Below are 23,622 nucleotides of genomic sequence, written 5' to 3' on the forward strand. Positions count from 1 at the left end.
AAAAAAAAAAAAAAAATCTCAACAGACACAAAATTATATGTGAACAAATGGAAAGACATCCTTTGTTCTTGGACTGGGTGACTCACCGTTCTTCCTAAGTGAAGTTATCAAGAGTGCAATGTTGTCTATATCAAACTTTTTTTATTGAACTATAGTTGATTTACAATATGGTGTTAGTACAGGTGTCCCGATATATATATATATCTGAATCGCTATATATATTTCCATATATTCTTTTTTATTGAACTATAGTTCATTTACAATATTGTGTTAGTACAGGTGTCCCGATATATATATATATCTGAATCGCTATATATATTTCCATATATTCTTTTTTATTGAACTATAGTTCATTTACAATATTGTGTTAGTACAGGTGTCCCGATATATATATATATCTGAATCGCTATATATATTTCCATATATTCTTTTTTATTGAACTATAGTTCATTTACAATATTGTGTTAGTACAGGTGTCCCGATATATATATATATCTGAATCGCTATATATATTTCCATATATTCTTTTTTATTGAACTATAGTTCATTTACAATATTGTGTTAGTACAGGTGTCCCGATATATATATATATCTGAATCGCTATATATATTTCCATATATTCTTTTTTATTGAACTATAGTTCATTTACAATATTGTGTTAGTACAGGTGTCCCGATATATATATATATCTGAATCGCTATATATATTTCCATATATTCTTTTTTATTGAACTATAGTTCATTTACAATATTGTGTTAGTACAGGTGTCCCGATATATATATATATCTGAATCGCTATATATATTTCCATATATTCTTTTTTATTGAACTATAGTTCATTTACAATATTGTGTTAGTACAGGTGTCCCGATATATATATATATCTGAATCGCTATATATATTTCCATATATTCTTTTTTATTGAACTATAGTTCATTTACAATATTGTGTTAGTACAGGTGTCCCGATATATATATATATCTGAATCGCTATATATATTTCCATATATTCTTTTTTATTGAACTATAGTTCATTTACAATATTGTGTTAGTACAGGTGTCCCGATATATATATATATCTGAATCGCTATATATATTTCCATATATTCTTTTTTATTGAACTATAGTTCATTTACAATATTGTGTTAGTACAGGTGTCCCGATATATATATATATCTGAATCGCTATATATATTTCCATATATTCTTTTTTATTGAACTATAGTTCATTTACAATATTGTGTTAGTACAGGTGTCCCGATATATATATATATCTGAATCGCTATATATATTTCCATATATTCTTTTTTATTGAACTATAGTTCATTTACAATATTGTGTTAGTACAGGTGTCCCGATATATATATATATCTGAATCGCTATATATATTTCCATATATTCTTTTTTATTGAACTATAGTTCATTTACAATATTGTGTTAGTACAGGTGTCCCGATATATATATATATCTGAATCGCTATATATATTTCCATATATTCTTTTTTATTGAACTATAGTTCATTTACAATATTGTGTTAGTACAGGTGTCCCGATATATATATATATCTGAATCGCTATATATATTTCCATATATTCTTTTTTATTGAACTATAGTTCATTTACAATATTGTGTTAGTACAGGTGTCCCGATATATATATATATCTGAATCGCTATATATATTTCCATATATTCTTTTTTATTGAACTATAGTTCATTTACAATATTGTGTTAGTACAGGTGTCCCGATATATATATATATCTGAATCGCTATATATATTTCCATATATTCTTTTTTATTGAACTATAGTTCATTTACAATATTGTGTTAGTACAGGTGTCCCGATATATATATATATCTGAATCGCTATATATATTTCCATATATTCTTTTTTATTGAACTATAGTTCATTTACAATATTGTGTTAGTACAGGTGTCCCGATATATATATATATCTGAATCGCTATATATATTTCCATATATTCTTTTTTATTGAACTATAGTTCATTTACAATATTGTGTTAGTACAGGTGTCCCGATATATATATATATCTGAATCGCTATATATATTTCCATATATTCTTTTTTATTGAACTATAGTTCATTTACAATATTGTGTTAGTACAGGTGTCCCGATATATATATATATCTGAATCGCTATATATATTTCCATATATTCTTTTTTATTGAACTATAGTTCATTTACAATATTGTGTTAGTACAGGTGTCCCGATATATATATATATCTGAATCACTATATATATTTCCATATACTCTTTTTCGGATTCTTTCCCATTATAGGTTATTACAAGATACTGAGTATAGTTCCCTGTGCTATGCAGTAGGCCCTTACGGTTTATCTATTTTATATATAGTGGAGTGTATATCAAATTTTTATGGCGCCATCAAGTTGATACTAAATATGGAAAGTAAACATGCACTAATTGTTACAAAAACACTGAAAAAGAAAGTTAGGGAAGACTGTTATTTCTTGTCAAAACATACCATCAGGCCTCCACAACTAAAGGAGTTGGGTGCTGGCGCGTGAATGGACAAGTGCGTCCAGAGCCTGGGATAGGAAGCCCAGAGCAGGTGCAAGTACAGGCGGAAAGGTGGTGTCATCCAAACTACTAGACAAAGCGGGCTTTTCAGTAAACGGTTCTCCCCTGAGATTCTGTCTGTCTGTTTCATAGGCTGAGTGCTCATCTACAGTTGACCGATATTTCTTGTCGCGGAGCATCATCCATTCCAGATCTGCGCTCAGCCACCACGCCTCATTCCTTCACGGCGATGACGGGCTTGGTGTGCCGTGCCGCGTTCAGGATGGTTTCATCTAGCCTCACAAGTAAAACGGGCCGAATTTCTCCCAAGCGCCGTCTCTGCCTGGTTTTAGTACAGGGTTCCTGACTGTACAGAATTAGCTGCCGCTTCCCTCATTTTGTGTGCTCTGGAATGGTATTTTCTGTCCCTTAGAGGTTTACCTAAAATTTGCTCTTAAAACAAGTGGACCAGATACCAGAGAGGCAAGAGTCTGAGCAGCTGCCACTCTGGTCAGCGTCCCCTCAGCTCCTGCAGCCGGAAGGCTGGAGACTCCACTGTCCAGCCCTGCCCCAGCCAACCCGCAGCCCCGGAGGCTGCTGCGTGCTCAGGCTTCTGCCTTGTCTTCTCCCTACATTCTTTCAGTTAATTTTGTTGCAGATTTTCTGCCTTCTCCGTTTCACATTAGGACGGCACTTTTGTTTCAGATGTGTGTGTTTCTCTGTCGTTGGGTGTCGGGGGCAGCGGGGACACGGAGCTGCTGACTGGTGTCCGGCTTAAACGGAGGTCGTGTGTTCTGCCCAAAGTGACATCACACCACACACAATTCACGAGGAAACCCCCTGGAAAGGGACGCAGTCTCGCAGACTCAAACGAGACAAAGCCACAACTTAGCCATTAAAGTATAACTCAGAGAAGAAACGTCGCAGCCCTCAGAAAACATACAGTAAACACTCGACAAAGATCTTATTCAAGAGGGAAGCACTGAGACATTAAACCAGACTAAGACGTGTCTGAGACACTAGGTGCTCACAGGCAGCTGGGATAAGATTGCTGCGTTAGATGCAAAATTCAAATCCCCCTGGGTGATCCCTGAGCAGCCCTGTGCCCACATGACTTGAAAAGGAGGTGCCACCCAACTTTTCACTTTATTTCAAAATTCTGGACAACTTTCTGACACAGAGGTTCAAACACCAGGGTGGTGACTTTGCAATAGGATTTAGACTTTGTGCTGAGTTTTCTGAGCAAGAAACAAACCCAAGCCTCACATAGCCCCCAGCTGCACCTCTGCCCTAAACAGTGTGGCACTGGTGACCACATCTCATCGCAAAGCCCGTTATCACTCACCCACCCCAAACCCCAGTGAACTGGAAATCGACGCTGGGTGACACCCATGTCCACTGGAACGTCTCCAGAACCAGACAGACTGTGCCATTTGTCACTGTAATTCCTGTGCGGCTCCCGGGAGAAGTGTCTGGTCCCACTGTCCTCACGTCTTTGAGCCGCAGATGGAAAGTCCGGTGTTTGCCTGGATCTCATCCCAGTGGGCTAGTCACGAGTCTGTGAATATGCCAACCCCCAGTGTTTCTTGGTGCGGGGGGAACCTATGAAACGTTTGCGATGTTCTATGGTTAACAAAAGGCCCAATTTTCCTATATGTTGACTGCCTCTTTCCCTCCCACTGCTTGGGTCAATCACTAGGACACGAAGCAGACCCCGAAGAGCCTCGTCGGTGAGTCCTTCCCACCCAGACTGGGTGCCAGCCCGGAGATGGCAAGTATGGACAGCACTTCTCACAGTTTCTGTGCCACATCAGAGATGCTTTACCTAAAAACAGAAAACCTTCGCATCCACTTCCACCGGTCTGGAGGATTTCCTGAAGCGCTGTCAGTCTCAGAATCGAAGATGAGGCTGGGCCTCTGAGGCTCAGATTCCTGTGCCCCTCAGACACTGACCCACTTTGTTAATGCCAGGTTTTCTTACATTGCGGTAAAATCTATGTAACAGAAAACTCACCATTTTAGCCACTTTCAAGTGCACAGTTCTGTGGCACATTCACGTGGTTGTATGGCCGTCACCACCATCTCCAGAACTTTCACATCTTCCCAAACTGACACACTGCCCGCCCCAGCCCGGCCCCGCCATCTACCCCCTCCTCCAGGGACCTCCTAAGTGGACTCGCGCAGGACTGGTCCTTCTGTGACGGGCTTGTGTATTTAGCACCGCGCCCTCCGGTGCATCCGTGTTGAAGAATGTGTCAGAATGTCCTTCCTCTTTAAGGCTGACTCATATTCCATTGCACGTACAGACCACCTTTGCTTATCCGTCATCGTTTGATGGGCATCTGGGCTGCTTTCAGCTCCTGGCCCCCCAGGACGATGCTGCTGTGGACAGGGGCTCCTGCAAGGCGTGAGCACACTTCCAGGAAGGAAGGTGTCTAAAGCAAGGAGGAAAGTCCACAGCCTTCTCCCCCTGCAACACTGCCTGGGAGGAAGGAGGCGTGTGATGGGGCGGACCTGCCGCCAGCTCAGAGCTGGGAGTCTTTCCAGAATGAGGACGGTGCCTGTGTTCTCACTGGCCCTCCTGCTCTGGCTTCAAGCGCCTCACCTGGGAAACCCGGGGTTCCTGTGCTGCTGGGATTTGATCTGAATGGGCACCTGCCTCCCTCCCTGCCCCGTGCCCATGCCCAGCGGGGTCTGATGGCCGAGACCCCGGGGGCTGGTGCCGCCCATTGCGGCCGTGACTGTGACCCTCAGACAAGGGAAGCCAGCTCTGGCCTCCACAGGCCTCGCGTCTTATCGGGAGCTGGCCGCAGCACCCCAGAAGGGGGCCCTGCAGGCTGCCGGTCCAACACCTTCCCTCAGGGCTCTGCAGTGCCACTCCGCCAGGGGTCTGGGCAGAAGCAGGGTGGGTGGCGCTGGGTCCACCTCGGGACTGTCAGGACACAGCATCCATCCTTCTTACAGCCTCAGCTCAGCGCTGACCAGGGAGAGATGACGTCACCAGTGGCCATGCGGCCCAGGTGACTGAGCCCAGACACCTCATGGGGCTGGGCAGTGGTGGCCGCGAGGGCCTTGCGCCCTCCCCCGGGCAAGCTGCAGACTCGGTGCATTCCCCCCCAGCCCCCCGGCAGCGGGAGGGGGCGAGGTGGGTGCTGGCTGTGCCACCAGCCCTTGCACAGCATTTCCCATTTCAGAGGCTGCACAGACTCATGACATCCCACTAATAATAGTCCAAAGACCAAAGAAATGTTCAGGGTTTGAGTATATAAAATGCCGTCTCAAAAAAGATTTTACGAGATTAGTCACGACCAAAAACAACCTTAATTTTAACTCCTAAGGCAGAAATTTAAAAAAGAAAAAAGACCATAAAGTGCTGTTTGCCGACTCATATGGATTCAATATCAGATTGACGTTCTGGTCCAGAACCATCACGCCAAATACTTTTGCACATGTGGGACCGTCTTTCAAATATGCGTCGCAAACATTTGTTTGTTTTCTCTCTCTCTCTTTTTAATCCTACAAGACTTTTGTGTTTTTTTAAACATGGTACATGGAAAATGAGATCACTTTTCCAAGTGGAAAAAAGAATTTGGCCCCAAGTGGAAGGCTGCACTTTTTTAAGGGGAGAAACAACCACATCCACATTCAATTACTTAGCAGTCACAGGACCTGCACCTGCCACCGCAGGGCCTGCCACTCGCTCTGCCCCCCGACGCCGCTGCCCCAGCCCCTCTTCGGGGATCAAGCCAAACGGGTGAGAAAGCGGAACTTCCTTTTGCCAACCCTTGAATATACTGATCTCTTCCAGCCCACGCAGAAAAAATAGCTAGCCTGTACTTCAAAGATTGCTTGTCAAGGTCACGGCAGAGGAAAAAGAAGAGGGAAAAAGGAACAATTCCAACGGCCCCTCTCACCGCCCCTCCCTGGAATGAAGGGAAGTTGGGAGCTGTGCCCTCCCCTGAGAGCCGTTGCCATGGTTACAGAGCAACACCGCAAGGCCAGGGCCGCCAGTCACGCGAGCTAGTGAGGGGCACCCGGCGTGTAGGGCAGCCGCTCGGCCCTGCTGGAGCCAGATCACTCGCCAGGCCTCGCAGTGGGGCCTGAGTGCGTGCGAGGCGCTCCTGCTGGGAGCGGATCGCTGGCTGTTTATAGATCCCACAAACAGTAAACTTGGCCTTGGGCTCCTGCCACGGAGCGGCTACGGCACTTGAAAGCAGTTCTCGAAAGATGCAGTTGGCTGACTGGGGCAGGACCGCAAGGGTGGAGGCAGGTGCGGACGCCCAGGCCCTGGGAGCTAGACCCTCGTGCCAGCACGGCCCCTGCTCTGGCCGTCCACTGCCCAGGGCCCTCCAGGTCCTTCTCTCCAGGTGAGTGACTTGGTTGTGGCACAGACACCTGGGCGGTGGAGGTACCTGGACGGTGAGCTTGGCCCTGGGCCCTCCAGCCTCCCTGTGGCTGGTGGGAGTGAAGCCCAGACCCGGATACAGAACGTGGTCACAGCAGACAGACACCTCTCTTCCTTCCCTGGGGGGACGCAGCTATTCCAACCGAGTGCTGCCTTTTCAGCTGTGTGACCTTGGACAAGTCAAGGGGCAGAGCAGGGCCTGAGTGACCACAGCGATCGCTGACCAGTGAGCCCTGCACAGTGACCCTGGACGGTCAGGGGCTCCTGGTGGACAGTCAGGGGTTTCACAGTGGAGAGTTCTGGGGGTCTAAAAGCCACAGAGAGGCCATGTCCAGCCAGGCCCCAGGCAGCTGAACTGCCTTCAGGGGTGGAGCCAGGAGCTGGGGGCTTCTGACCCACAGGGAGACCACTGAGTGGACAGAAAGCACGACCTTGAGGGCCTCGGTGGGACACAGCCTGGGCGTGGCGCTGCCCTCGGCCGCTTGATGTACGGTCGGGCTGGCGGGGACTGTGGGCCAGCGGGAAGGAGGCAGGGTGTGGGCTGGCGGCCGCCGGGGAGTGGGGGGCAGGCTGCCCTTCCCGGCTGCGTCCACCTGCAGGCCAGCTCTCATGAAGCCTCTGACACTTTTATCTATGTCTGTCGAACCCCTGAAAGAAAAGCCACGTCAAAGGAGTTTGGGAACAACAGGATCAGCGGTCACAACGGGAGGTGAGAAAGTGTGATTCCTCTGAGCACCGAGACCAAAGTGGGAGACAGAGCAGCCCGTGCCACAGCCTGCTCAGCGGAGGCCCCGGAAAAGTGTGGGTGCGGGGTGAGGACATCAAGGAATTCTCCCCGGAGCAGTCGAGCTGGGCACCCTGGGGCGGCCCGCCCCGGATCCCCAGACATACGCCCGTCAGCCTCACCAGTGCATTCTTCAACAGCTGGGGACCCAGGGGGTTGTGCGGCCCGCCATCCCTCACAGCCACCCCGAGACCCTTGCTCCCGGGCCACCCGGCCCCCCCACCCCTGCCGGCTCTGCTCTGCCCTTCCGGCCGACTCCTACTGTGCTCCACTTTCTGCGCCGGGTGACTCCGTGATTCGGCCACACGTGCTCTGGGGTTTCACACCTGCGTTTCTGGAGGACGCGTGGGCCCTCACCTGCGCGCCCGGCACCAAGGGGCAGAAATAGCAGCAGGGAGGCCCCGTCCACGACCTGCCGGGAGCCGACACCCTCGGGGCCCCCGGCGACTTCTCCCAACCAGGGAAGGGTTTTCTAGGTCTTTCTCTAGAAGAGCGACGGCCTGAACGTGAGAAAGTCTCCACTCTTGTTCCCAGTAGGTCGCCTGTGGTTCCTGAGAAGTTCCCGGCAACTGTGCTGGCTTTTCCAGAAACCACGCCAGCACGGGTCGGCAGGGGTCGGTGGCCTGCTGGGTGTCTGCGGGGCTCCCAGACGCGCAAGGCCGCTCTCACACCATTTCCGCTGGGTCCGTGGGTGCCACTGGGTCCAGGCTGTATGGGTCACCTTCACAGGCCCGAGGCTGGCGGTGGGAACGGGTGAAACCCCTTCACCTCGGCGAGTCAGCACATCTGCCCATTGGCCACCCCCTCCCCTGAGGATTTTTATTGTTTTAACCTTAGGGTCCTGCTCCAGCCTCGAACTCAGAAACCAAACACAATCCAATGAGTCTGAGCCTCCCCTCCGGCTCCTTTTAACTTCTTTTGGCAACCAGGTTAAGCAGGGATGCGAGGCTTCTGTGTGGGCGCAGGGCGAGCCAGCACGGGTTCTGTCCCCTCCCCAAAGTCAGCCCATGTCATCCAAATGGGAGTGAGCCCCAGAAAGGCCATGGGGACCCCAGCTGCTCCTCACGGTGGGGGTGGGGCCGGGGGAGCAGAGAACAGGTAGAAGGAAGCCTCTCTATGGTCTGCTGCGGCCCGTCCCCCAGCTGCCCGGGGGCAGTCGGCCCGGTGGGATGACACAGGCAAGGGCGCACCGGGCACTCACCCCTCCCTGCCCCCCCTCCACAGTCTCATGCAAACCCCAGGCCAGGGCTCCTTCCGAGGTGGCCCTTTCTAAAGGGGAGCCCTCACCAAGGAGGCAAACCCGCTGGCCCAGCCCCTCCCCCCAACCCCTGCCCTCTGACCCTCCCTCCTGCCCCCAGCACACAGCTGCTCAGGGACAGAACACACGGACCAGGAGACAGCCTGGGAGATGCCCGGCAGGTGGGGCAGCACAGAAAGGAGACCAAGGATGAGACAAGCACGAATTTAAATAAATATGTTTAAGGAGATAAGAAAGTCGATTAGCAAGATGAAATAAGAAGAAGAAATGGTAGAAGCAAAGCAAGGGGAACTATCTATTAGGTATGAGAACGTAGGGAAGAAAGAGAACATTTGAGGGTGTGCTGTGATGGGTACCAACCTGGAAGATCAGTCCTGAAGACAGCAGAGAAGGGAAACCAGACAGAACACAGAAGAGCAGTAGATGGGAGACAGTGCCCAGGAATAGCTGGGTAAAGGTGGCTCCAGAGGTAGAAGCAGTAACGGAGAGGGACAGCATTGGATGCAATGATGGAAAACAAAATCCAGATTAAAGAAGAAAGGCCTCAGATGGAAAGAACTTGGAGCACGAAGCAGGCAAAACAAGACGACAGACACATTACGGTGCGATTCAAAAATATCAAAGCCAAGAACATCGGGCTCACGAAAGCTCAAGAGGGAGCCAGAGCGGAGCCGCTGCAGAGAACCAGCCTCGGACCCCATCAGCGGCACCCGTGCTGCAAACAATGGGACAGGAGTTTCGAAGGCTGAAGGAAAAACTTCGAACCTAAGATTCTATATCCCACCAAACTGTTATCCAAGCATGAAGGCGCAGGGTGAGATGCAGGAAGATTTCACATCAAGACCCCAGTGAAAGCACTGAGGGGAGGCCCTCAGAACAAGAAGCACATCTGGGGGCTGCGAGGAGGATGACCCACATCCTGAACCTCAGGGGGGCCTTAAAAAGTCAGGAACACAGACCAGATCTGTGCCATCCAGGATTCCACTTCTGGGCAAAGTCACTGTGTCCGTGCGGGGTCTGGGGGCCTGGACAGATGCAGGACTGCTGGGGAGACGCCAGCCCTGCTAAATCTAGGGGGTCAAAGAGAAACCTGCTTGGAAAGACCTGCTCTGAAGGTGATCCCCCGAGAACGAAAGCAGAGTGTGTGACTTAAACTAGCATGAAGCTCAGTCAGAATGGGGGCTGGAGAGAAGAAAAAGCAACCAAGGACGGTGCAGTCAATAGAAACAAAATACAAGGACAGAAACTCGCCCCCAGACAAGAGTAACTACAAGAAGAAGAAACGGGCTAGACTCGCCAACTACAGGATCCCCCCACAAACACTGCAAGAGAGCCACTTCCCAAGAAAGGAAAGCTGACGATGAAAGTACGAGGAGGGGTCCCAGCTGCAAGGACACCAGAAAGCTGAGCAGCTTCAAAGTCTGGACTCTAGCGGGACGAGGGCTGGAGTCAAACGTGCAGGATGTGAGAGCCACAAAGCCCCGGAGCCCCGGCCAGGCTTCCTGCTAGAGCGGCTGCCTGGAGCCGGGGTGGCGTGAGCTGCAGCTGACAGCTCACAGAACTGCTGCCCCCGGGTTTCCCCAGGTTTCAGGCGTCCGCGTGTCCCCTCCGCCACTGCAGCCCTCGCTTCCGCTCTGCCGGGGCATTGAGCTGCGTCATGGTTCTGCTGGAATCCGCCCAGCATCTGTGCTCGCAGACTCTTCTGCGGGGAGGCGGGGGACTGTCCTCAGTGACCCCAGGCCTGGGCCTTCCTTACCTCCCTGGCGGACGAGCTGCCCCCCACACTGTCTGGTCCACCGCCTTCTCCCCCCACCCCTTCTGGAAGGGCCTTGGGCTCCAGGTCCCCAGCTGCCACTTGGTCACGGCCTGGTCCATGCAGAGGAAGTGGAACTGGGGGGGTGGCCAGGATGCCGGGGCTGTCCTCACTCCCCGCCGCGACTCCAAGGACAGGCAGGTACATGTGGATCCCCGGTTGGAAGCCCCCTCCCCTGAGGCACCTCCTCGTGGCCTTCCAGCCTCCACCTTCTCGTCTCCGAGCCCGGACTCTCCTGTCCTGGGTGCAGAATTTCACAGAGGCGAACACCTGGTCCTTCTCATCCTCTGTGCTGTTCACCCAGCAGGGCCTTTCAGGCTGGAAGCTCAGTCCCGGGCTCTGGGAAACCTTCTGGGTTGCTTCCTTGACGATTTCCTCCCCTGTGGTCTTTCTGGAGCTCCCATTATGCAGGTCCCGTGGGGCCTGGCCATTTCCCCGACTTCCCTCTGTTATTCTCCGCTCGTTCTTCACTTACGCACGGGAGCGCTCTAACTGCAGACCCTTCTACGGATTTCTAGGTGTTGCTCTCACGCTTTTAATTTCTGAGCTCTTTTAAGATCTCTGAGTGGTCGCTTTTACAGCTACCTGTGTCCCCGGTGTCCGAGCGGCTCGAGGGCCGTATGGTCTGCCTGTCTGGTCATCTCCACTTTGCACATCTGTCTCCTCCAAGCTGACTTTCCTCCTGGATTCTGTGTTTTGCTCCATCAGCCTCTTTCCCGGAGGGTCCAGGATCCCTGTGTGCGCTGGATTTGAGGAGCGGGTTTGGGACAGCCGACAGGAGGCCCGCCACCACAAGCCTGTGCGGCCTCGGTGCCGCATGTCCTGCAGGGGGAGCCCGGACGTCTGCACTTTTAGTCCCTTATCCATATAAAGTAGCAAATTCACAGGCTCTGGGAACCAAGACGGGAGCACTGGAGGCCCTTCCTCTGCTGAGCACCCGACCCCAGTTACTGCGTACGCTTAGCACCAGAATGTTCGAGTCACGCTCGGGGGAAGGCGAGAAACAGGGCCCCACCTCTGAGCTGACACAAACAGCGGAGTGACCAGGTAAGGGATGAAAACCAGCTAACACACCCTCCTCCATGAGATAAAGGTAGCACTTTGAAACGAAAACAACAAAAAAGATGAAGAGTCTCAGAAGAGAAACAGACACTATAAAGAAAAGAACCAAATGAGAATTTTAGAACTGAGAAATAAAATATATGAAGTTAAATTTTCACTGGATGGGCTTAATGGCAGAATGGAGGTGACAGAGAAAAGGGTCAGTAAAGGCAGATAATAGGAAGTATCCAGCCTGAGAGAGAAAATATTGGAAAAAAGTGAAGAGAGCCTCAAGGACCTGTGGGACAGTGTGAAAAGGCCTAACACCTGGGCCAGTGGAGTTTCTGAAATAAAAGAGAAAGAGGTTGGGGAAATAAAAATATTTGAAGAGTATGGCTGAAAACTTTCCAAATTTGGTGAAAGACATAAATTTATAGATTCAGAAAGCTCAGCGAACGTTAAACAGGACAATCTAATAAACCCACTCCCAAGCACATCAAAATTAAGCATCAAAAGTCAACAGAGGGGCTTCCCTGGTGGCGCAGTGGTTGAGAGTCCGCCTGCCAATGCAGGGGACACGGGTTCGTGCCCCGGTCCGGGAAGATCCCACATGCCGTGGAGCGGCTGCACCCGTGAGCCATGGCCGCTGAGCCTGCACGTCCGGAGCCTGTGCTCCGCGGCAGGAGAGGCCACAGCAGTGAGAGGCCCACGTACCGCAAAAACAAAAACAAAACAAAAGTCAACAGAGATACTGAAATGGAATACTAATAAATATTACTAAAATCAAAAAGATGGAAACAAAAAATAGAAAAATTATGAAACGGTAGACTGAAATCCAATAATATCAATGATTACCCTAATATAAACGGCCTCACACACCAATTAAAAAAAAAAAAAGAGGGCTTCCCTGGTGGCGCAGTGGTTGGGAGTCCGCCTGCCGATGCAGGGGACACGGGTTCGTGCCCTGGTCCGGGAGGATCCCACATGCCGCGGAGCGGCTGGGCCCGTGAGCTATGGCCGCTGAGCCTGCGCGTCCGGAGCCTGTGCTCCGCAATGGGAGAGGCCACAGCAGTGAGAGGCCCGCGTACCGCAAAAAAAAAAAAAAAAAAAAAAGATACTGTCAGACTGGACTTAGAAAACCAAAAACGGTCCAAATATGTACTGCCAACAAAGGAAAGATATACATTAAATATAATAATACAAATGGACCGAAAGTAAGAAGATGAAGCAAGACATGCCGAGGAAACATTAACTAAAAGGAAGCTGGGGTGGCAGCGTTAGCATTAGACAAAGCCCACTTCAGAGCAAGGACAATTACCGGGAATAAAGAGGCATCTTATATAATGATAATGACAGAAAGGCCAATTCATGAAGAAAACATAGCAATCCTAAGTGCGTTTGTGATATACGACAGAACTCCAAAACACATAGAGCAAAAACTGGCAGAACTTAAAGGAGAAATACAAGATTCCACAATTATACCAGAAGATGTCTTTCAGGTTAAGACTAGACAGAAACTCAACAAGGATATAAAAGCCATCAACATTGTCAACCAACTTGATGTGGCTGGTGTTTATAGAACACCTCACCCAAGGACAGCAATCTGGTGGGGGCCCCTTCCTGGCTCACAGATAGCCGTCTCCCACGTGGTAGAAGGGGCGGGGGACTCTCTGGGGTCTCTTTTATAAGAATACAGATCCCGTTCATGAGGGCTCCACCCTCATGACCAAATCTCCTCCCAAAGACCCCACCACCAAACACCATTGCACTGGGGGTTAGGTCTCCAATCTAGTATGAATTTGAATTATATTAATTTGCGGGGGATACAAATATTTGGTCCACAGCAACAACCAATGAAACCAACAGCTGTGTCTTTGAAAAAAGTCAATAAAATGAATACACCTCTAGCCCAACTGATTGAGAAAAAATAAGAGAAGATGCAAATTACCAATGAAATGAGAAAGGAGACATAGTCACAGAACCCACAGACATTAAGAAGGCAACATGGAGCCCATGGTGCTGGACTGCGGAGGCTGGGAGACGGCTGGGAGGCGCTGAGGGGCCTGGGAAGCCACATTCTGCGGAGGCGAGGGGGCAATGGGAGAAGACTGGGCCCAGGTGCCCCAGGGTCCTTGTAGGGGGAGAGGGCAGCCTCCCAGCCTACCCGACAGCCCTGTGTGGGAGTGGGCTGGTAGGATGAGTAGGCCGGCTGGTGGTGAGCCCGGCGGGGCCCTGAGGGGCTGCCTGCGAGCTAGCGGCCCCTGCTGGGTACATGTGAGCTGGAGAGATAGAGGAAAGAGCTCACCACCCTGAGGCGGGGGGGACGGTGGGGGCCCTCCTCTGACTTTTCCTTCTCCTTATGACTTTTGGAATCAAGTTTGTGTTTCACATTCTCACAAAAGGATAGTAAGTGAAATCAGCAAAGATAGGAAAGGACCCCCGGAACGTCACACTCTCGGAAGACCAGTCACACCCAAACTGAGGGGTTCTCTGCAAGACGACAGGCCAGTGCTCCTTGGGAAGTCAGTGTCCCAGAACCCCAGGGCAGGCCAAGGAACGTTCTAGATTAAAGGAGGTGAGAGAGGCAGGACAGCTAAACATGTGACAGGTTTCCTGTTGGCACAAACGGGGCACTGGGACCGTGTGGGAGCTGAGTCGGCTATGGACACAGTCACAACACGGCCTCAGAGCCCTTGGTCCCGCATCTGTGCCCAGGCCGTGGGGGGCATCCTGGTTTAGCAAATGCACCGAGGCCTCTAGGAGTAAAGGGCATCACGCCTGCCACACAACCGAAATCGCGTCAGAAGAGAAAATGAGTGTGGAGAGAGGGCAAGTGCTAACACGGAAACGTCTGGGAATCTGAAAAATTCTTTGTACCGCTCTGTCAACGGTTTCGTAAGTCTGAAATCACACCGAAATAATAAAAGAAGAAAGAGGTTAAAAAAAAGCAAAAAAATAGGGCAACTTGGGAAAACCATGGACAATTTTGTACCCATAAAATCAATAACATAGATGAAATAGACCAACTCTTTGAAAGATACAAACTACTGAAGTTCACACTAGACTAGATAACCTGAATAGTCCTTTATCAATTAACAAAACTGAATTCATAGTTTAATCTCCATGATTAAAACTGTGATTTGAATTATTAAACTTCTAAAGAAAACTCCCAGACCAGTTGTTTTCTCTGGTGAATTCTAATAAGTATTTCAGGAGGAAATAATACCAATTCTACACAATCTCCTTCAGAAAAGAGAAGAGAGGGGAACACGCTCAGATGGTTTTACGAGGCCTCCACCAGCATAACACCACAACCAGACAAGAAAAAAACAAAAGTGTTTCTCATGAACATAAACACAAAAGTCCCCACAAATATTACCGAATTTAACCCAGCAATATATAAATAAGATCTATCCTGGGCATGCAAGGTTGGGTCAGCGTTTGAAAATCGACTAATGTAATTCACAATATTCACAGACTCAGGAAGAAAAATCATCTCGATAGACGCAGAAAAAGCATCTGACAAAACGAATCCATTCATAAGAAGTCTCAGAAAACAAGGAATAGAGGGAAGTTTCCTAATCTGATATAAGGCATCTACAAAAAGCAAAACAAGCAAAAGACTGAAGTTTTCTCCCTAAGGTTAGGGAAACGCAGAGGTGTTCGCTCTCACCTCATCTACTCTGTTGCACTGGAAGGCCTAGGAGTGCAATAAGGCAGGAAAAATAAAGCACGCAGCTTGAAAAGTAGATAAAAGCTGTCTCTATTCTCGGAAAACGTGATGATCTACGTAAAAATTCCCACGGGATCTACAAAAAAGCTCCAAGAATTACTGGTGAATTCAGAAGGGTCACAGACAAAAAGTCAACCTAGAAAAATAAATTGTATTTCTGTATACTAGTAACGAAAAGAGAAACGAAACAACAGCTCCACGTACGATAGCGATACAAATATTAATGGAAAATACTAAGGTATAAATCTAACAATATACACAGGCTCTTTAGGCTGAAAGCTATGAAACGCTGATGAAAGTAATAAAAGACCTAAATTAATGGGAGACGCTGTTCACGAATTGGGAGAGTAGTGCTGTCAGGCTGTCAATTCTCCCCAAACTGATCTCCTGCTCTAACACAATCCCAGTCAAAACTCCAGCCAGAATTTCTATAGCTGTCAACAAGCTAATTCTAAACTTTATGTGGAGGGACTTCCCTGGTGGTCTAGTGACTAAGACTCCGTGCTCCCAACGCAGGGGGCCCAGGTTTGATCCCTGGTCAGGGAACTAGATCCCACATGCTGCAACTAAGTAAGTGTTCGCATGCCACAATGAAGATCCCGCACGTGGCAACGAAGATCCCGAGTGCCGCAACTAAGACCCAGAGCAGCCAAAAAATTAAATTAAATAAATATTTTAAAAAATAAAACAGGGCTTCCCTGGTGGTGCAGTGGTTAAGAATCCACCCGCCGATGCAGGGGACATGGGTTCGAGCCCTGGTCTGGGAAGATCCCACATGCCGCGGAGCAACTAAGCCCGTGCGCCACAACTACTGAGCCTATGCTCTAGAGCCCATGAGCCACAACTACTGAGCCTGCATGCCACAACTACTGAAGCCCGTGCGCCTAGAGCCTGCGCTCCGCAACAAGGGAAGCCATCGCAATGAGAAGCCCGCGCACTGCAACAAAGAGTAGCCCCCGCTCGCCACAACTAGAGAAAGCCTGCGTGCAGCAACAAAGACCCAATGCAGCCAAAAATAATTAATTAAAAAAAAATAATAAAATAAAATAAATAAAATTTATGTGGAGAATTGGGAGATTAGGATTGACATACATACACTACTATGTATAGAATAGATAACTAATGAGAACCTACCGTATAGCACAGGGAACTCTACTCAATGATCTGTGGTGACCTAAATGGGAAGGAAATCTTTAAAAGAGTGGATATATGTATACGTATAACTGATTCACTTTGCTGTACAGCAGAAACTAACACAACATTGTAAAGCAACTATACTCCAATAAAAATTAATTAAAAAAATAAAAGAAATAATACTTGAACTCTCAAAAAAATGAAATAAAATTTATGTGGAAAGACAGAGAAACCAGAATAGTCAAAACAATTCTGAAAAAGGACAACAAAAAACAGGGGCCAATTCACACTGTCTGATTTCAGGACTTATTATAAAGCTATATATATATTTTTTTCTTTAATTTAATTTAATTTATTATTTTTTTTTTTGCGGTATGCGGGCCTCTCACTGTTGTGGCCTCTCCCGTTGCAGAGCACAGCCTCCAGACGCGCAGGCCCAGCGGCCATGGCTCACGGTCCCAGCCGCTCCGCAGCATGTGGGATCTTCCCGGACCGGGGCACGAACCCGTGTCCCCTGCATCAGCAGGCGGACTCTCAACCACTGTGCCACCAGGGAAGCCCATAAAGCTCTATTAATTAAGACAGTGAGCGACTTATTTGTGAAAGGTCAGACAAACAATCTATGCACCAGGACAGAGAGTCCAGAAACAGACACAAAAATGTGGCCAACTGATTTTTTACGAAGGTGTAAAGGCAATTCAGAGGAGAAAGGATCAATTTTCAAATCAATGGTTCTGAAAGAACTGGAATTCATATGCCAAAAAAAAATAAATCTTGACCTATGCCTCCCACCTTACACCAAGTTAACTAAAAATGGATCACAGACTTCAGTGTAAAACTTAAAACTGAATGTAAGAGTATAAAACACTGGACTCAAACATAAAAGAAAAATCTTTGTAAGCTTAGGGTAGGTAAAGAGTTGTTGCATGTGACATCAAAATCATGACTTATTAAAAAGATGGATAGACTGGACTTTGTCAAAGTTAAATACTTTCACTCTCTGCAAGGCCTCGTCAAGAGAAGGAAAAGACAAGCCAGGCTGGGAGCAATCACTACAGAACCTACACACAACAGAACCTACATACAACAGAACGTACATACAGTGAGGACACTTGTCCAGAACATTTATATGAGCTCTAAACTCAACAGCAAGAAAGCAAACGACCTGATTTCTTTTTCTTTTTTTTTTAGTGGACAAAGACCTGAACAGACAGTTTACAAGGAGGATCTACGGATGGCAAATAGACACATGAAAAGATGCTCAGAATCATTAGTCATGAGGGAAATGCAAACTAAAACCATAGTGAGAGTCCAGCTATTAAAACTGCTTGGTAATACTGTGCAAACCAGGGACTTGCAGCAGCTGGAACTCCCATTCCCTGCTGGCGGGGACGCGTCAGCACAGCCACCTTGGAAAGCAGAGTGGCCACTTCTTACGAAGTTTGGCACACACATATGTAGGTATCATCCAAACAAAAGGAAAACCTATGTTCAGAGAAAAATCTGTGTGTGAATGTTTATCACAGCTTTACTCATAGCCAGCACACCCTGGAAACAACCCCGATGGCCTCAGCAGTTGGGTGGGCAAGCGCTCTGAGACTCCCACAACATGGGTGACGGACACTCAGGTGGAGGACGTGACTGCAAATGGACAGCAGGAGGGAAACCTGGGGGTGGAGGAATTGCTGTGTTGCTCACCCTATACTCCCCAAAAGAACTCAATCAGGAAATGTCCCGTGCAGCACAGGACACCTGAACTCCAGCCTGGGTCAAGTGATCAGAGTGTCTTCCGGCCGGACAGGCCTGAACTCATGGCTCCTGCGGGCACGTTGTCCCGTCCCCACTGAACTAGATGGCCCTGTAGCCCAGCTTGGACGGAGGATGAGCCCCGGGCGTGGCACTGACCACACACCCAAGTCGGTGCTTCCAGATCCACGTCTGCCCTCATTCCCCACTCCCACGCCTCCTCCACCCCTCCCAGTGCCTGTACCAAGGTGCTTACCGGCGGCAGCTCTGCTGGGTCTTGGCTTCCCCGGGGGAGCCTCCAAACATGGACCAAGAGACTGGGCGTCCAGTCCCACCCCAACGGGGACCCTGGACAAGCCCCTAACGGCTCTAATTCTTGGTTGTTTCATGTTAAAATCACAGATGTTAGACCACAGTCACTCTTAATGTCTGTGTCAGCTCTAAATCTTACAGGAATTGATGACAGTTTATCTTCAAGAGACTGAAGATTGGAAATAAAACCTAGGATTTTCTTGTTATTATTGCTTGGTTTGCTTATTTTGCTCTGTTTGGGAATATTTTTAACTTGAAAATTAGTCTCTAATCCCGAAGTTTGAGAATCATTGCTCTGGCAGTGCTGTGAAGGGCCCTCGTCATATAACCAACCCTGATTCCAATCAAAGGGAGCTTCCAGAAACATGCTGTGGCCACAGAGAATGCTGGATATGAAGGCGGCCACTTCAGGAACTGCTGGACCTCATTCTCCAAAATGGAGCAGGCGGGTGGGCACCCTTCTGGCCTGGCCAGCGAGCCCAGTGGGCAGGGTGTGCACCAGGGCAGGCTGTGGTGCCCAGGGCAGATGGGCAGCAGACCCAGACCCCTCAGCCTCAGGACCTCTTCTTGAGAAAGTCCACCTGGCGGGTAGCTCCCCAGACATCCCCAGGCCAGACACAGGACGCACCACTTCCCCTGGCCCTAGCCCCCCAGGAGCTTGTGGGGACCTGGGAGTCAGGCCTGGTCATCACATCTTGGGCTTCAGCCTCAGCCAGGACGCAGGGCGGCCGTCCACGTCCGGAGGCCCCAGGGAAGACTTAGTAGTCCAGGCTTCGAGGCACACCCACGAGCAGAAAGGCCCGAGGTGCCCCCGGCCCGCCCCACGCCCCCCCACCCCAAAGGCAGGAGAGCCTTCCGGTGCCGCAGCTCTGCACCCACTGGAGAAGCAGGAAGAGTGTGGCCCTGGGCACAGAGTTGACGACAGTGCCCTGGGCACTAACTGGGAGACCGGGCTGTGTGCATTGGCTTCTGTATTTATAGCTCAGAACAAAAGTTTAAAAAAGATTTTATGGCTAAGATGTCATTTTAATTTTGAACATGAATACGAAAAAGAGCAATGCCAGCTATCTTTTGCCAAGAATAGAATTCAAACTGGCAGGACATTTTTCAGCTCCATGATTACTAGCACTGACAGAAAAAAAAACAGTTGCAAAGGAAAAAGAACAATATTTAAGATTTGCTTCCTAAAAACCTGATGAATAATGAATATGGGAACACTTCCTCTACCGAAAGCACGACATCTCCAAAAGCACGCTGCTCTCAGGCCCACACTCTGCTCCCGACGGGCTCCAGGGGTGGGAGGCCCCGGGCTCCCCACACAGGAGACTCAGACGTGAACCCCGTTGCCTGCAAGAACTTCAGTCCTCGCCTGTTCTTATCTCTTTAGAAAGCAAAAGTTCCCTAAGCTCATAGATCCTCAAAGCACATCCACCCCTCAGCAGGGGCCGAGAGCTTGGGGGGCCGGACCGGAGGGGGCGCCATGGTCGGGCACATGGGAGAGCAGAGGGCTGGACGCAGTGCCCGCACGATGAGAAGGTGCAGCGTGAGGAGGGGCACCAGGGCGAGGGGTGTCCGAGGAGACATGGGCAGAACTGGAGGAACCGGTTGGCCACTGCTGACCACAGCCGGAGCCCGGCCACCAGTCCCGCCACCTGTCAGTCCATCCTCCCTTCCTGGTCGGCGTTTGATGCTTCTAGTAAAAAGCTGGAGTAGCGTGCAGAGAGGCTGCCCGCCTCCGAGAGGCTTGGCCGAGGTGGGACAGAAAGGGCGTCTCGTGGGCTCCCTTCCTCACGGCGGGCGCTGCTGGACGGGGGGCGCTGTCGGGGCCGCGGGGGAAGTGGGGTGCTGCGGCCGCTGCCGTGCTCAGCCGTGTGTCTCCGTGGGCGGAGCGCAATGTGTTCCCTGTGAGAGGCGCTGGCCCCAGGGGGCCGGGACGTGAACGGGAGCTGACCGCTGTGATCAGTCCCCTCGTGCTGGCGAGGGCGCTGAGCCCAGAGCGACAGGTGCGGGAGGGGCTCGGCCGACGGAGCAGCCTGGGCTACAGAGCAGCCCCTGGAGGAAGCCGATGGGCTCCTGCGCGGTGGAACTTCTCCCAGTGTAAGTGGCACCCATCCTGGGCCACGTCTGCCCCTCATCGGGTCAACCTAACAGATGCACCGAATGTCGGGGTGCGGAGGGCATCGAGGATGCCGCTGGCTTCCCCTGGGGGCAGAGCTGCCCACCCAGTGTGGCTCTAGGGCCCTAGGTGGACAGGCAGGGACACACGTGGGCACGGCCAGCGAAGCACGGCTCCAGGGTCACCTCGGTGGCCAGCTGAGGGGCAGCCTGCCACGGGCTCCTCTCCCTCGGCACCCACACTGTCCTGTGGAGGGACAGCCTGCATCCCCCCAGCCCCTTGGAGGAGGGGCAGACCAGGGCCCGAGTCTCTCTAGCGGAGGCGGCGGCACCCTTGCTCTGTGATTTGATCCAACCCAGGAAGCTCCACCTCCTCTCTTCTTGTTTAAGAAACTGACCCACGAGCAACAGGGTCAGGAAAAGCAGTTCAGAGCCAGCCGGCCGGGTCTGTCTCAGGTGAGCAGCCCAGCCCGGGCGTGACGCCCAGCGTGTAGTACCAACAACAGGGCAGCTGGCTCGCCCGCTAGAGCTGGGACGCACAGTGCACAGTCTTCTGTCCTCACTTTGAGGGGTAAAAAGCCCGCTCAATTTTTCGTTAGGTTCTCCCGTTGACAAGTAAAACCAGAAAATGCAGAACAGAAAACGGTTTTCAGATTTGAAGCTCATGGGCCTCAGGTCACTGCCTGTGCTGCCCCCAGGGGTTCCTGGAGCCACACCCTGCAACCCTTCCTGAGGCTTAACTTCCCAGTGGCTGTAAGCAGTCACCACCGAGGCCCACCGGGACACAGCCGCACGTGACACGGGCGAGGGCTCACCTCCAGTAGCAGCCTTCCCTCCAGCACGGCAGACCCTCCACGCGGATCCCTGTCTTCTGGGGAGGGGGCACCGGCCGCCGGCTGCTGCAGGGCTGTTGGAGGAGAGCACAGTTAGTGATGGTTCCCTGACGTTTCTCCAACTTCCACCCACCCTCCACAGGCACGCTGACCTGTGGTCTCCTCGCTGCCCAGAAGACACCCAGGGCGGCGGGCGGGGCAGCTGGGTGGGAGCCGGGTGACATTTGGGGGACCGGGACTTCACGGCTAGGCCGCATCTGAGGACCCCGCCCCACTCTGCTCCCCAGAAACTGCACTCCCCCTCCCCTCCTGCAAACCCCTTAACCCCCCTCCCCATCTCAGGGACCCCCCGGGGGTCCCCAAAACTCCTCTCTCAAGACCCAAGCATGGGCAGGTCCCCAAACTGGACACCATTGGTCTGGGTAACCAATCACCGGCCGGGACCCCCACGTGCCCCTCACCCACCCCTCCCTCCTGGAGCCCCCGCCCCTCACCCAGAGCGGAGCAGACGATGCCCCCGGCAGGCGGGCGCCCCCTGCAGGCTCACGCTGCTTCTCCCAACGCCCCCTCTGGCCTCACATCCACTTGGGGTGAAAAGCTCAGACAGACAGATGTGCAGCTCAGACAGACGTCATCCACATCCCAGCCCCTGGCGCTTGGTGGGGGACCCCCAACTCCGTGCTCAGCATCATCAGCACCTGGGAATTATGGGGGCCGCTGGGGGCTGCTGAGGGCACAGGCATTAAAGGGGGTCCCGGCCAGGAGTGGGCCTGGCGCTGGTGCCTCTGTGGAGGCCAGGAGGGCTGTGCGTACCGTTTCCCTCATTCAGGGGAAATGTCAATGCCACCAAGGGCCCTGCAGGCGGTCCCCGTCTCGTCTGGTTTTGGAGTAAAATACAAACACAGCATGGGACTCCCCAGCATTTCTCTTTCAAAACCAGCAAGCTGTGCCGAACTTTCCCTCCAGGGCGCATCCGCTCCCCCAGGCGATGGTCAGAAATGCAGGGTCCCAGGCCCCAGGACAGCAGGCCCCCGACGTGCTCTCCAGGTTGGGCCAGGACCACTGTGGACCGAGGCCCCTCACACACACACACACACACACACACAGGCAGTGGCCAAGGTGGCCCTTCATTTACACCCCTGACGCCAGGCTCAGGGCATCCACGGGGGCAAAGTGCACGGATGCAGAGGCCTCGAGGCCCCTGGACGGTGGCCCTTGGTGGCCCTGCCATGGCCTTCAGTCTCCGCTGGCCTCTCCGTCCCTCCCTCTCTCAGAAGCTTCGCTTCATCGTCTTCCTCTCCTGCACTAGATAGAACAAGAAACGAACCCATTTCCTCGAGGGAAAGCAGGTGTGTTCTGGGAAACACGACAGGCACACCTGGGTGCCTGGGCAGAGACGCAGACGCCCCCGTGTGTGCCTTAGACGCCCAGGCCTCCCTTCCCAACCGAAACCCGCCAGCAGCCAAGCTCCCCTCGAGGCTGCTGGTTCTCTAGGCAGTGAGACAGCTCTGAGCAGAGAAGCCAGAGGCGTTAACTAACGTTTAGTCCATCTTGAGCTCCACTCTGCTCAGGAAGCTGAGAGGTGAATGCGTGAAACTCATACAGCTCGGATTACTCAGACCCAGGAGGAGCCCACCGAGAGAGGCGCATGTCCGCGCGGGAACCTTCTGGCGTCAGAATGCTCCGAGCCTCTGACAGAGGGTCACACAGACCCCGTGCTCTGCTCTCAGGGGCTGAGAAAGCTAAAGGAGGGAAACGCCGACCGGCGGGGGCCCGGGACCCACTCCCACCCCACCCCTCCCCGCAGCCCCCTGCCAGCACAAGGCCACGTCTCCCGGCTGGGTGGGCAGAGCCCAAGCGGGCCTGGGCGGACGTGGGGTCACAGCGGCGGGGCTGGGGGGCAGGACCCCGCC

The 23,622-nt window shown here is 51.3% G+C and overlaps 1 protein-coding gene across 1 annotated transcript in view; it reads right to left on the minus strand.

Moving 5' to 3' along the window:
• AHRR (aryl hydrocarbon receptor repressor) overlaps positions 1 to 23,622 on the minus strand; it is a 75,105-nt gene that overhangs the window by 20,561 nt on the left and 30,922 nt on the right. The window contains exon 4 of the mRNA XM_024731950.1: positions 21,692 to 21,783. Within this exon, the coding sequence (XP_024587718.1) occupies positions 21,692 to 21,783 (92 nt within the window). The remainder of the gene's footprint in view (positions 1 to 21,691; positions 21,784 to 23,622) is intronic.

Source organism: Neophocaena asiaeorientalis, unplaced genomic scaffold, assembly GCF_003031525.2.
Source record: "Neophocaena asiaeorientalis asiaeorientalis breed wild unplaced genomic scaffold, Neophocaena_asiaeorientalis_V1.1 scaffold104, whole genome shotgun sequence".
NCBI classification, from domain to species: domain Eukaryota; kingdom Metazoa; phylum Chordata; class Mammalia; order Artiodactyla; family Phocoenidae; genus Neophocaena; species Neophocaena asiaeorientalis.